This window comes from Mastomys coucha, unplaced genomic scaffold, assembly GCF_008632895.1.
Source record: "Mastomys coucha isolate ucsf_1 unplaced genomic scaffold, UCSF_Mcou_1 pScaffold22, whole genome shotgun sequence".
In the NCBI taxonomy this organism is placed as follows: Eukaryota; Metazoa; Chordata; class Mammalia; order Rodentia; family Muridae; genus Mastomys; species Mastomys coucha.
The window spans coordinates 19,188,421-19,202,396 of record NW_022196905.1 but is presented as its reverse complement, the minus strand read 5'-3'; the positions used below and the strand labels follow the sequence as shown (position 1 = coordinate 19,202,396).

The 13,976-nt window shown below is 38.9% G+C and overlaps 2 protein-coding genes across 4 annotated transcripts in view; one reads left to right on the top strand and one right to left on the bottom strand.

Annotated features, from left to right (window-relative positions):
• The window catches only part of Zpbp (zona pellucida binding protein), a 142,728-nt gene extending 139,484 nt beyond the window's left edge, over positions 1-3,244 (bottom strand). Inside the window, exons 1-2 of one of the 2 annotated variants that reach the window (XM_031338565.1) lie at positions 2,815-3,244; positions 617-697 (exon numbers count right to left, since the gene is read on the bottom strand). In XM_031338565.1, coding sequence (XP_031194425.1) covers positions 617-697; positions 2,815-3,127 — 394 coding nt within the window. In that variant the 5' untranslated portion in view covers positions 3,128-3,244. The remainder of the gene's footprint in view (positions 1-616; positions 698-2,814) is intronic. The other variant, XM_031338566.1, reaches the window with a different exon arrangement.
• Positions 3,245-3,690: 446 nt separating this feature from the next.
• Positions 3,691-13,976, top strand: part of Spata48 (spermatogenesis associated 48) — a 62,552-nt gene continuing 52,266 nt past the window's right edge. For both annotated transcript variants that reach the window (XM_031338561.1, XM_031338560.1), the window contains exons 1-2: positions 3,691-5,592; positions 13,292-13,392. In XM_031338561.1, the coding sequence (XP_031194421.1) occupies positions 5,019-5,592; positions 13,292-13,392 (675 nt within the window). In that variant the 5' untranslated portion in view covers positions 3,691-5,018. The remainder of the gene's footprint in view (positions 5,593-13,291; positions 13,393-13,976) is intronic.

Here is a 13,976-nt window from a genome sequence, read left to right as displayed (position 1 = left end):
AAACAATGACATGCAAACGCCATACAATGTGTGGTTTTAACTAAGACAAGAACAGCAAGTATCAATCTCAAGGTAATACAAGTGTGCAGGGCCAGGAGTACTTGCTTCATTAGTGTATGTGCTTTGTCACAACATGATGACGATGAGGAATTAGAAAGTTCTGATAGATGTCAACCTCATCAACTAAAAAAAGCAAAAAAAAAAAAAATTAAAGAAGGTGTTTTGTGGCAAGTAAGTTAATGAAATAAAGATTCAAAAAAGTTGCCACTGCTGTACCTCATATGACTACTCTGAAAGCATTTATCTAAAATCTTTATTGTATTTAAATCTCAATTGGAAATTATTTTAGCATATATAAGCTCCCCACATTTTATACCATAGGGAGTAGTCTATACATTACAAGTAAAACCACTACAAGAAACCTCAGATAACTTTTAGAAAATAACTGTTCATTGCACACAGAATTGCCCTTGGGTGACTCCAGCTCTACAAAGAAACATTTAATTCAGCTCTGCAGAAGGAGAATAACTGAGGAACATGACACTTTTCAACAGGACTGTTACACTCTAAACAGATGCTAGTAACTTTCAATTACTCAAAAGCTATTTATGAGTACCAGGAAAATGTGTTGATCCCACTACTTTCAGTGAATCTTGAGTCAAGTGAAAACTTCTTGGCAGTCGAACCAAATGTCCAACTATGAAAAACAAAAAGAGAATAAGGGGTCAAAGTTTGTCTTGTAAACATTCCCAAGTATTAAAATAAGAGTATAATTTACCTTGACTCCATTTCAGGAAGTATGAATCAGTCTCCTATGACATTACCTATTGCTCTGCATACTCCTTAAAGAATTCCATACACCTGTGGCTTACCCATTATAAACCTTAACCCAGCTTTTCCGTGCTGGCCTACAGTATTCTCCCACTTTATAGGATCCATATCATAAACTCCTCCTCCCTCAGCTTTCCTGCCTGATCTCATTAATCAGCTGTCATGGAACACTCAATGTACAGTGGAATACCATTCTTCATCCACATACATCACTTTCCTTGGTACAAGGAAACTTCAGTGTTTAAGCCAAGAATCATTTGCAAGTGCTACACCTGTAACATGAAAACTATTAAGCCAATGATTTTGAAAAACTTCCTGATAGTCTTCATTCATTGTTGAATGAGCATATATTATGGTGTAATGCTGTGAACAGAACAGATGGAAATTGCAATACCATGACTGCTAAGCATTAATCCCAAATAGCCTTAATAGCAAGCAAGTACAGAGGAGAGATCATGGCATTAAAGGCTGCAGTGGACTTTAAGTGCAAATTCTGCCACACAATTGTATCAGGAAAGTTATTTTAACCTACAAGTTTGAGGGGCTTCATCTGCAAAATGAGACTGACAAGTAATTCCAGCCTTACAGAATTATCATAGTAGCTATACAGTGCTATATAATTATCGGCCTTTATTATTCACAGTCTACATGTTAAGATACTAAAAGCTTATCTTGTTTTTGATAGTCCTTATTGGAGAAAAAGAAAACCAGGCAATATTTGTAAACAAAGCCACAAACTTTCATTACCAGGTAGGTACAAGGCCAAGAGCCATAGTCAACGGCATCTTTTTCAGACAGAATAATTAGACAATTTATTCTCACAGAACTCTTTGTGCACATCACTTAGACTTTGTATTATATAAGAATAATCTTTATATCCCTCTCCCCACCCTAGATTGTTTTGTTTCTGTGATAAACACTATACCCCAAATCAACTTGGAAGAAGGGTAAAAAGGATTTCTTCACCTTACAGCTTATACACCATCCCAAAAAGCAAAGGCATCAAGGGCTCAAGGCCAGACTTGGAGGCAACAAGTTAAGCAGAAGCACGGAAGAATAGTGCTTGCTGGCTAGCTTCCTCTGGCTTGCTCAGCCTGCTTTCTTATACTGCCCAGGACCACCTGCCCAGGGATGACCCCACCTCCCAGAGGACTGGCCTCTCCCACATCAAAAGCAATTAAGGAAAAAAAAAAACCCACAGACTGCTCATACGTTAATCTTATAGTCAAATCTTCAATTGAGGTTTCCTATTCCCAGGTGACTACAGTTTGTGTCAAGTTAACAAAAACTAGTAAGCATGCCCCATTTCTTTCCTTTATCCACAGTATCCCTTTCTTCACACTTCTATGTCTGTATCCTTGGTTACTTTATAGTTCTCTTATTTGAAGAAACTTTTTTTAACTCTGACAAGTGTACCTTTAATACATTTATTTAGGATCTGTGGGACATAGGTTATTGTTAGTAAGTCTACAATTTCAACACACACACAGCAACCAAACCCTTCTAGCTAATAAGCAAATCTAGTAAACGCTCATTTCTCCAATATATTTTTGAAACTAGGATACGTGTTTCCAACTACACCCTGCATTTTACATCCAGAAGCAACAGAGGGAGCTCCACTACCAAGGATGGTCTAAACGCTCACTAGGTTCACAGCACAGATTCAGTACAATACATTGCTATATAGACTCGCTCTGAAACACAAGGCTGGCAAAGGCCCACGAACTTAAGTTTATTAAGGCCCTTTTAAAATCTGGATGATCTCCTGGAGCTAGACCTCCTTCATGGTCCCATAGTGGTCTTCTCTATGCAAATGTAGTTCTTTTCAAGATTCCTACACAAAACTAGGCTCTCTGGGGGGCAGTCCCAGCCAGAGACGTTGTCTTTGTGTAAATGGAGTCACGTGACACGGGGGGGGGGCAACGCAATTCTCCTGAAGAGCCGCGGCAGCCAGAGCTCCCGCCATGCGGCGCCGAGCCTCACCTGCAGGGGGCGCCCGCAGCAAGGCGGAGAACAGGACGGCGGCCAGCGACAGCGCCCGGAGCACGGAGCCCAAGGCCCCGGCCCGGCGCCGGCCCCGCGGAGCCCGGCCCGGGGCCAAGGCCTCCATCCACACGCCGCCGACGGCCGAGCCTCGGCGCAGAAGGTCGTTACCTGGCGCGCGCCCACCCGCCGCCGGAAGTCGGCGGACGACAGGCCGGAAAGACGGACCGACGGACACGCCGCCACTTCCGCTCGGGTGATCTGCGGGAGGTGTGCTAGCTTGGGACCCAGCTTGGGTACACATGGGAGGCATGAGGTCGATTTCTAGGGGCTCCCTTGGCTTCGAGGCCACCGCACCACTAAGGAAACCCTCCAGAACCTGTCTGGTCTGAGATTCCAAAGCGAGAATCTTGTGTCGCAAAGTTCTATCCTTTGCCTTCCCATGGTGCCTGTGTGCAGAGGAAAAGCCCCTCTTATTACCTTGGCAGTGTATTGAGTTTCAGCCTTAAGGTGCCTTTAAAAAATAAAAAATAAAATGGCAGCAGATCCTGAGAACTGATGGCTTGATGAATGTACAGCTCTCATAAAGTTCCTGGCTATAGTAATGCCAACGCATGAAGTTCCTGACTGTTGTAATACGAACGATTGTGCATTATCAGATGTGCGTGGAACATCGTGGAAAATGCATGCAGTGAATACCTAGGAGAAATTAAAGAGGTATGATGGGAAAACGGCGGCAATAAACCGTAGGTGAAATTGACTTTCATGCAGTACTCAACTTGGAATATCATCTTCCTCAACTTGGATTCAAGAAAACATGCAAAACCAGCTCACAGACCATTTATAATGAGAATGTATTTCAAATTGAAAGAGAACCGTGCATCCACTTTTCTGCCTTTGGAAGGATTTAATGACAGTTCGACTAGGATAAAAATAAATTTCATACAAATATATTGAAACACTAGAAACAGACTGTTAAATATTTTCACTTTAACGTGAAGAGATGGGTAATACTAAATGGAGTAAAAACTTAGTGACTTTCATGTTTTGGATAAACTGTGTCCAGGACCTTATGCTGAAAAACTTACCCAATCATTTCAATGTTACTGCTTGTTTAGTAGTATATCTCAAATTTTCAATCATCATCATAGGTGGGAGGGCCACATTCTCCTTATATTTAATATCATATAATTGATCTGATTTATATATTCTATACCTGACTCTTGTAGAAGCTTACCTTATTTGTATTTTTTCTTCATTTAAGGAGGTGTGAGTTATTAGCTCTCCAATTGTAATAATTAAACATAGTTGCAGTTTTCATGCAAAACCAAATTGTCTAGTTAAAAACAGCTCTTAAATGGACTGCTATACTTATCATTTAAAACAGGTCTTGTTTTTTATGCTGCTGTTTACTGAAATAACATAAATACCTCATTTTTTTTTCATTCTGGACATTTTGGTAACCTGAAGGAGACTGCAGATAATTTAAGGCATGTAAGAATGAACTTTTACATTGGCTATGATTCATGAATTATTTTCCTTAAAAATCAGTATATCTTCATTGTTACTGTGTTTAAAGATTAAGCATATTCCAATTTTTATAATTTGTCTCAACCAGGAAAGTACTTTTTTCTAGTTTGTTTGTGTGTATCATGTGTGTGTGTATGTGTGTGTATGTGTAGGTAAGAGAGAGAGACTGTATATGTATTCACTAGATCAACATCAGTATATTCTTTAAGTTACTATCTTACCCACAAAATATGAACATATTAAATTTTTACATACGTGTGTGTGTGTGTGTGTGTGTGTGTGTGTGTGTGTGAATACTGGTTTCCTGAGCATTGGAGAAAAAAAGTATAATGGAAATATTACTAGCACTTGTTTCTGTGGTTTTCCTAAAGAATTGCATTATGATGTACATAAGTAGTACCATGAGTTATGGTTCTACCTGTTGCCAAGCAACAACAAAGGTTCTTTTTGTGGGTTTTTTTTTTATTATTATTATTATGTCCTATTTCTATACTGGCCTATCTCCCTTTCAGCAGAAAAAAACATTACCTTAAGACTTTTTTAAAATGATTAATATTTAGAAAATTGAATTAATTTTATGGTAGATTAATCCTAATCTTCCATTACTGGAAATATGGGTTTTTAATAGTTAAAGGGTAAAAAAATCAAAGGAATTTAATTCATAATCCTCAAAAATGATGAGACACTACATGGATACAGAGGCTAAGAACATGCCTGGGAAGATTAGTATCCCTGAAAGGTTCGCCTTCTCAGAAGGAAAGGCTATTGAGCATCCAGATTACCCACACTACAGTAACCTCTTACAGAAAATGAACATGCCCTTTGTGAAAGGAGTTGAAGACAGACATAACTGTGACAGATTTGAAAGAAAATGCAACCCTACATTTTTAAAATTTCATCCTTACCCCCCTTCAGTCCTGCCAGACTTTCATGTTCACTACCCCTATCCCCCACCATACGGGAAGGCGTATCCATTGTCCCCACTGCGTGACGATGTGCCCTTGGGTGACCCCTGCTCAGGATTTATGAGTCCTGGTGGAGATGCTGATTTAAAGCCTGGTATTGGTAGAGCCATACCAAACCTGGTGAGTTTCCATGATGTGAAACCTCAAAATCGAGTTCCTAGGCCAGACAAAGGATTTCAAACAACAATAAAAAGGCAAACAATACTTGCAGAAGAACTAAAAGAGGAGAGGACATGGAATTCCAGGAAAGTACCAGACAGTTCCATCAAGGCAAAACTTGGAGGTAAGTAAAGCAACATAGCCTTTGTATGTTCCTCAAGTGAGGCAAAGGAGAATGAGCTTGAGACTTTTTAAATTTTAGCAGTTAAATTAGCATAAAATAACTGAACAAATTATTTTAAATTGGATTTTACAAAGGTCTTGTTACAAGTGATACAATGTTTAAATCTGCTTGGAAAACAAAAATGATTTTTTAAATTTAAGTTTAATTGGTCAACAGCAGATATATTAACAAATAATTTATTCTAATTATACAGATTATTTTACAAAAGAGGATTTATGTGTCAAGGGTATAATTGTATAACAAGCTTCCCTCATTGTTTCTCTCCCTTGTAATCAATCTGCTGGTTAAAAAGTTAGATTACACAGACCGAAATTGAATGGGAAAGATGAAAGTAAATTGGATAAGAATAGGAACTAAAGAGGCACAAACCCCTCATAAATAGTGTTATGCTTCTGATGGCTGAGTTATTGGTACCACTGTCATCTGTACTATGATTCTCTGGACAGAGATGTAGTGAAAAATATCTCCAAAGGAAAACCACAACAACTATTTCCTGTATAGGAAGTGTGCATGGTAGGCAGGGAGGGAGTGATAAAAGCTTAGCATCTTTGACTATAGGAAAGGTCAGACCTTTGGCTGAGGTACTTGGGCTTGCTAGTGTCAGAAACTGCAGGGTGCTTCCAGAGTTCATCTTCAGCTTTCACCTTAAACCTTAGAGGATGAAGGAAGACAAAATGTGATGAAGAGCAAGGCCAACGCCTGTCTGTGCAGTAGAAACACATTCTATCTGACATTCTGCCCAGGGATAGACCATAGTTATTAGGGACTAAGAAGAAAGCACAAGGAAAGAGTGAAATCACCGGGAAACAGGCACTCGGCATGACTCCAGCTTCACCCTCAGCTGCCTTTAAGCTGGAAGGGAAAACCTGGAGAGGTGTAAGCAAAGGATGAGTTATGCTTTTCATATATCACTCAGCTTATGGTTGTCTTAAAACATCAATATGGAGTTCTTGAATTATAGAATACATATATAGAATATTAACAAAGTCAGCATATTTTAAGATTTGGTTATCTGAAAATTCTATCTAGGGAAATATGCTACTGATAATCAGATGCAACAAATAGCAAACACTATGTTAGTTGTTAGAAATTGAAAAGGAGCTTGGACTCATAGTTTATTACTAAGGATACATCATTTAAAGAAATAAAGTGGGCTGAAGAGATGTCTCAGTGGTTAAGAGTACTGACTGCTCTTCCAGTGAATATAGGTTCAAATCCCACATGGCATCTCACAACTGACTGTAACTCTAGTTTCAGCAGACCTGACACTCTTACAGTAAATTGCCTAAAAATTAAATAAATAAAAACTTTAAAAAGGAAAGAAATGAAGTCATGTGTAACCATGAATAGTACTTATCATGTAAGCAGAAAACTCCAGTCCAATCTGTTTTCAAAGGCAACATTGTCAGTCAGTTCTTAAAAGTAGTTCTCACCCTAAATTCTCATAATATCATTCCAAGAGATTTTAGGCTGAAGAAAGAACTTATTAAAGGAACTAAGTTACCAAAATGTTTTTTATAAACATGGCAATAACAACGTAGAAGCAAATTAAGGATTTATCTGGGTGGCATATATTACTGCCTGGTTAGAATAAAACTGTTAATCTCCAAGATAAGTACACTATTGGCTTGACTCCTATGTTTATCTGTTATGTGACCTGTAGCTACTTGGAATTCTCTATCTACCTGTGTATCCTTACTTATAAACTAAGGAAAGTAATTCATACCATGATACCAATGACTTTTATATTAATATAATTCATATAAAAATAACTAAAAACAGAACCAATGTGCCCAGATAGTATAAATTAAGCTCCAGAATGTTCAGTTGCTTCATATGTTAATTGGAAACAATATGTATCTTGCAAAATTCTAAGAATTAAAATATATAATGGCCAGGAAATTTTTTGGAAACTGAAAGAGTATTCAATAAATAACATCCATTATTATTATTATCTTCTAACTGTTTCTAAGATTAATACTTGAGATTTGTGAATTGAGTTCCACATAATTTTCAAGTGTTTCAATGACTTTGAGGACCCTAGAAATGTTTATTAATCATAAATGACAATTATGTCAGATTTCAGAAAAACTAGATTCACATCTCCAAAAAATCCTGACAAAGAAAGAAATCTTAGAATGTATTATACTATGTTCAGTATTTTCTTTTTTGTTATTGTTAATTATTTTATTTATTTACACCCTAAATGTTGCTCCCTCTCCCAGTCCCCTTAGAAGAGTTCTTCCTCCCCTACACCTCCCTTTGCCTCTGAGAGGGTGCCACCCCCAGACATCTCCCTCCCTGGGGTATCAAGTCTTTACAAGATTAGACACATCCTTTCCCACTGAGGCCAGACAAGGCAGTTCTTGGCATATATGCCAGGGGCCTCTGACCAGCCCGTGCATGCTCTTTGGTTGATAGTTTAGTCTCTGGAAGTTCCTAGGGGTCCACATTAGTTGACACTGTTGGTCTTCCTATGAGGTTGCCATCCCCTTCAGTTCCTTCAATCCTTTTCCTAACTCTTCAACAAGAATCTCCAAACCTCAGTCTAATGCTTGGCTGTGGGTATCTGCATCTATCTCAGTTAGCTGCTGATAGAACCTCTGTGAGGACAGCCATGTCCTGTCTGGAAGCATAACATAGCATCAGTAATAGTGTTAGGGATCAGTGTCCACCCATGGGATGGATTCAAAATTGGGCAGATCACTGGTTGGCCATTCAGTCTCTGCTCCATTTTCCCCCCTACATTTGTTTTAGACAGGAGCAATTTTGGGTCAAAATTTTTGAAGGTGGCTTGGCATTCCCATCCCTCCACTGGAGGTCCTGTCTAACTATTAGAGGTGACCTCTTCAAGTTCCATCCCCGATTTTGGGGCATTTCAGCTAAAGTCAACCATATTGAATCCTGGGATTCCACCTTACACCAATAAAAATGGCTAAGTTCAAAAACTCAAGTAACAGCACATGCTGGAGAGGATGTAGAGAAATGAACACTCCTCAGGCAGCAGAGAGAAATAGAGACCCAAGGCATCATCATTGCCATTATGAAAGTAATATAAGCAATAAGGTTATATGTACTAATAGATGGTTCATAAACATATTGACCATTTAAGCTGCAAGTCATAAACTTGGCTCACACTTCAGTAGTCTATAGTTTCATCCTTCAAGTCTGATGCTAATAAAGATTAAAATACAACTCAAAATTGTAAAGAAGAAAGAGGAGGAATAAGAGGAGGGGGAGTAGAAGAAAAATGAAGAAAAAGAAGGAGGAGGGGAGAAGGAGAAGAAAAAAGGAGAAGGAGGAGGAGGAAGGAAGGAGAAGGAGGAGGAGAAGGAGAAGAAGAAGAAGAAGAAGGAGGAGGAGGAGGAGGGGGAGGAGGAGGAGGAGGAGAAGGGAGAAGGGAGAAGAAGGGAGAAGGGAGAAAAGAAGAAGAAGAAGAAGAAGAAGAAGAAGAAGAAGAAGAAGAAGAAGAAGAAGAAGAAGAAGAAGAAGAAGAAGAAGAAGAAGAAAGAAGAAAAGAGAAGGAAAAGAATGAGGAGAAGAGGAGTAGAAGGAGAAGAACAAACCTCCATCTTATATCTTCATTATTACAACCCAGGATAAGATGGGAAGGGAAGTTTCCAGAGTAGAATTCAGAGATGATCTCTGATCACCCAGGCTGTAAAAACCATCCCTCACAATCTTTCCCTTGCCAATATCTCTGTCTGCATAGCTCTCAGATTTTAACTGCAGAATCCAAGGTTTGTACAGTGGGTTAATTCATGGAGCAAATGTATAATTAGAGGACAAAGAAGGCTGTTCTGTCCCTAGGATATCTCAGAAGGATTATCTCTAGAGACAACCAAAGTCGCAACAGCATACTAACTTCTGTTGGTCACCAGAGTAAATCACAGTAGTTTCTGAAACTTTTAAAATTCTCTCATTAAAACACTCCAAAGATAACCATTTAAAATTTAAGCCCAAGGCTTTCCTGTGCTGATCCTTTTGTCTCCAGTTCTTCCACCTTCCCTGCCATTCCTTCCTGATACTTTGTATGATAACTGTAACCAACACTCTGCAGTTTTAATAGCGTTAGACTTTCATAGACCAGGGTACTGTACATGCTGTTTCCCTGCCTGAAACAACTGGTTTTCATCCACTTCCCCTTTTTAAAGTTTACATCCATTTAATTTTCAAGATTAGATCAGTTGTCATTTTCAGGAAGATGTTCCTAACTCCTGACAATCTGGTTGGACTAGATAGCTCTTTCTGCAACCTCACAGAACTCTGGACTTCATTCTTGTTGCATTTACCACATAGTGGTTTCAGTCCTTGCATGCATGAATTTTCTGCTTTTTCATCAGCACCTCACAACCACACTCTCCTTGTCATCTTGAGATGCCCATTAGCTCCTAGTTACAGGACAACAAATACTTTGAAGGCTATATTTTTGTAAAACATATTGCATGGGTAATCTCATGAGATTTCTAGTCTTTCATTAGATGGGTTGTCTAGATAGTATCTAGAATTGGTTTTTGCTACTTCCATGCCTAATACACACACACACACACACACACACACACACACACACACACACACACATACACACTATATACAGAAGCAAGTTAAACATTGAAGTAATTCTCTGTCATGCTGTAATTTTCTAAGTGCATAAATCCCAGAAATATTGTCTTCATAACAACTCACATTGCACAGAACATCCCTACCCAAAGATCTCAAAGATCCAGTAAAGTAATTGGATAGTTCATTATAAAATGCCTAATACTTGTATCATAGATGAATGGGTTGTTTAGCTGGGTTTTGGAAATGAGTAATGATTTGCTGTCTTGATTTCTTCATGGCATGAGTTGCACAACAACAAACCAAATAACCCAAATAAAAAATAAGGTAAAGAGCTAAACAGAGAATTCTCAACAGAGAAATCTCTAATATCACAGATTAAACATTAAAGAAATGTTCAGTGTCAGTCATCAGGGAAATGCAAATCAAAACAACTCAGATTCCATCTTACACCTGCTAGAATGGCTAATATCAAAAACTCAAGTGGCAACATATCCTAGCAAGGTTGTGGAGCAAGGGAACTCTCCTCCACTGTTGGTAAGAGTGTGAACTTGTATAACCACTTTGAAAATCAATTTGGTAGTTTCTCAGAAAACTCAGAGAACTTCTATCTCAACACCCAGCTACACCATTCTGGGTATATACCCCAAAGATCTTCCACAATACTGCAAGGACACTTGCTTAACTCTGTTCATAGTAGCCAGAAACTGGAAACAAACTAGATGTCTCTCAACTGGAGAATGGATAACAAAAATGTGGTACATTTACACAATGGAATACTACTCAGCTATTAAAAACAAAGATAACATGAAATTTGCAGGCAAATAGATGGAACTAGAAAATATCTTGAGTGAGATAGCCCAGACCCAGAAAGACATGCATGGCATGTACTCACTTCAAAGTGGATATTAGCCATAAAGCACAGGATAACCATGCTACAACCCACAGACCCAAAGAAACTAAGTAACAAGAAGGGCCCAGGGGAGGATCCTTGAATCTCACTCAGAAGGGAAAATAAAATAGACACCAGAGACGGATGGATGAAGGAAACTGGATGGGAGATGGGATGGGGGCAGAACTAAGATAGGGAACAGATGTGAAGAGAGCAGAACAGAGGAGGCTAGAGAGGGCTGGGAGAGAAAATGGAAATTGATTAGGGGGGCAGGCATCTGTGGGATGAGCCATAGGTCTGGGACATTGGAGGCTCCAGGGAGTCTATGGTGGTGACCCTAGTTGAGACTCCTTGCAACTGAGGATATGGAGACTAAAGTGACCAGCTCCTGTAGCCTAGCCTTGTGGAACTTTCAGTGGAGGGAGGGGGACACCAACCCACCCATAAAACCTTTGACCCAAAATTTGTCTTGCCTACAAGACGTACAAGTATAAAGATGGAGTAGAGGTTTAGGAAATAGTCAACCAATAATTGGCTAAATTTGAGACCCATCTCATGGGAGACAACTAAGGCCTGACGCTATTAATGCTACTTTCCTATGCTTGCAGACAGGAGCCTAGAATGACTGTCTTTTGAGAGGCTTCATCCAGAAGCTGATGGAAACTGATTAGAGACCCACAGCCAAACATTAGGCAGAGATTACTGAGTCTTGTGGAAGACTTGGGGGAAGGATTCAGTTAGCCAGAGTGTTCTTGGGAGATCTAGTCTTTAATTTTAGAGAATTAAAGCAGCCAGAGAATCAAGTAGGTTCTGAAAAATGTTAGCCTAATCTGAAATTTCATGTTTTCTGGAAACTGGTGGTACAGAGAGGTTAACTGATACAAAACACCTTCAGTCCAGCTGTTTTAGTTCAGAATCTTGGGGTCAGGGGATGCCTGGTATCAAAAACAGGGATGAGTTGGATAGTCCAGTAGTCCCCATTTCAAAGGTCACCTAAACTGCTTTTAGGGGGGCTTGGTGTATATCTCTCAACTCTTCAGACCACCCCCACCATCAAAAGCAGAACATATTATGTTACCAGATTTCCTCATGTTGTTTAAGCTGTGATGCAGCGTCCGGATGGAAATTGTCCTTTCCACTCCAGATTTACATGTTTGCCCTGGGTGGGTTAGGCTGTCTTCCTGACTCTGTGACTGGGGAAAAGAGAGAAAAACATCTAACCCTTACCCCCATGCTGGCACTGAGCTGGTCATGTCCCTTACGAAGTCACTCTGCTGCAACTCTGAAGGAAAGGGCCTTACTACTCTCTCAGCTGCTTATAGACCCCACTTCCTTGAGATGAGACCATAAAATTTCTTCTCTTCATTTTGATTTTTTGGGCCAACTTGTTTTTTTTTTTTTAAGGGATATAACAATCCACATATGATCTTAAAAATCATGGATTCTGCATAGACTCATGACACAATGGGGCATGGGCTCATATTACCAGGTGTTAAGATGGTTTGCCTACAATACACTTTGATGGCCTGTTCCCCAGAGAAGAGAAGTGTCTCAGATAAGCTTTAAAAAGGAACATGAAGTTTTGTTTCCAAGATTTTTTTAAGCTGAGCATTTTATCTAGAGACCCAAATTTCTTATATGTGGGGTAAATTAATCACCATTATTTACTTCTGGCTTAATAAAGTGTAGTATGGCTGGAGAAATGGTCCTGGGAAGCCAGCAGTATTCTGCTTGGCTTGCACTCCTGTGCTTTGCATAAGCTGTGCTTTGTGCCTTCTTGCTGTGGCTACAGTATCTGTCTCTCAAAGTGGACATTGCTTTAGTATAGATGCAGATACCCACCAATTTCATGTAACGGGCTTAGATTTTAGGTCTTTGCTCTAACGAAATTTAAAGTTTGTAGGTTTGGTCAGCAAACACACTTGTTTCATTTGATGTACACAACTAATGTGGGAATTAGGAAAATAACCAACTAGTTCAGAGCTCTAAATTAAATACAAGATTGTGGCCAATTATAACCCAATTTTTAAATTGTAATTTTAACATGTATTTAGTATAATTTGGGGAGCATCAAACTAAACCTACAATTCCCAGAAGCCTTGTTACAGTTTAACACACATCAACTAAATATTTTTAAAAGGTATCACTGTATTTTTTACCTAACGTACATAAATTTTTGGTTTTCAGGTTGGACAAGCCCACTGAAAGTTACCCCGGTACCAGTTCATGAACACGAAGTAGGCACTTTAAGTCGCATATATACCTTTGACGAGGAGGCAGCAAAAACAGTAAGATTGTCTTAATAGGTAGTATTATAGAATATAGTTTGTTTATATCATCGTTTGTGTCTTTAGTAATTTCTTTCCCAGAGGAAAAAAATATTATTCACAAAGTGCGTCCCTTTTTTAGCTTTTAAAACAAATAAAATACTTTTGCTAGTTTAGATCATACCAAAATGTATAAATAACATATCAGCAACCTTAAAATGCTTCAGCTGGAGAGAGAACTGCTTTTCACAAAGGGGCAATTCTTACTGTATCTTAGTACAGCATACAGTAACATGCCTTAGTTCCTATTCCATGACAAGTGGAGCCTTCTGATTGGTGGCTTTGAAAATCTCTCAACATCATGTTAATATAAATATCTTCAAACAGAAAGCATTCTATTCTATTGAATGCATGAGTTATAATTTAATTGTTCTTTTTTAATATGTAGGTCATTTTTACATTTGTGTATCCCATGTCATTATGCTAAGAAAAATAAACCAGACTCAAAGACAAGAACTGGATGTCCTGTTCATACATTGTGTGTGTGTGTGTGTGTATGTGTGTGTATGTGTGTGTGTGTGTATGTGTGTGTGTATGTGTGTGTA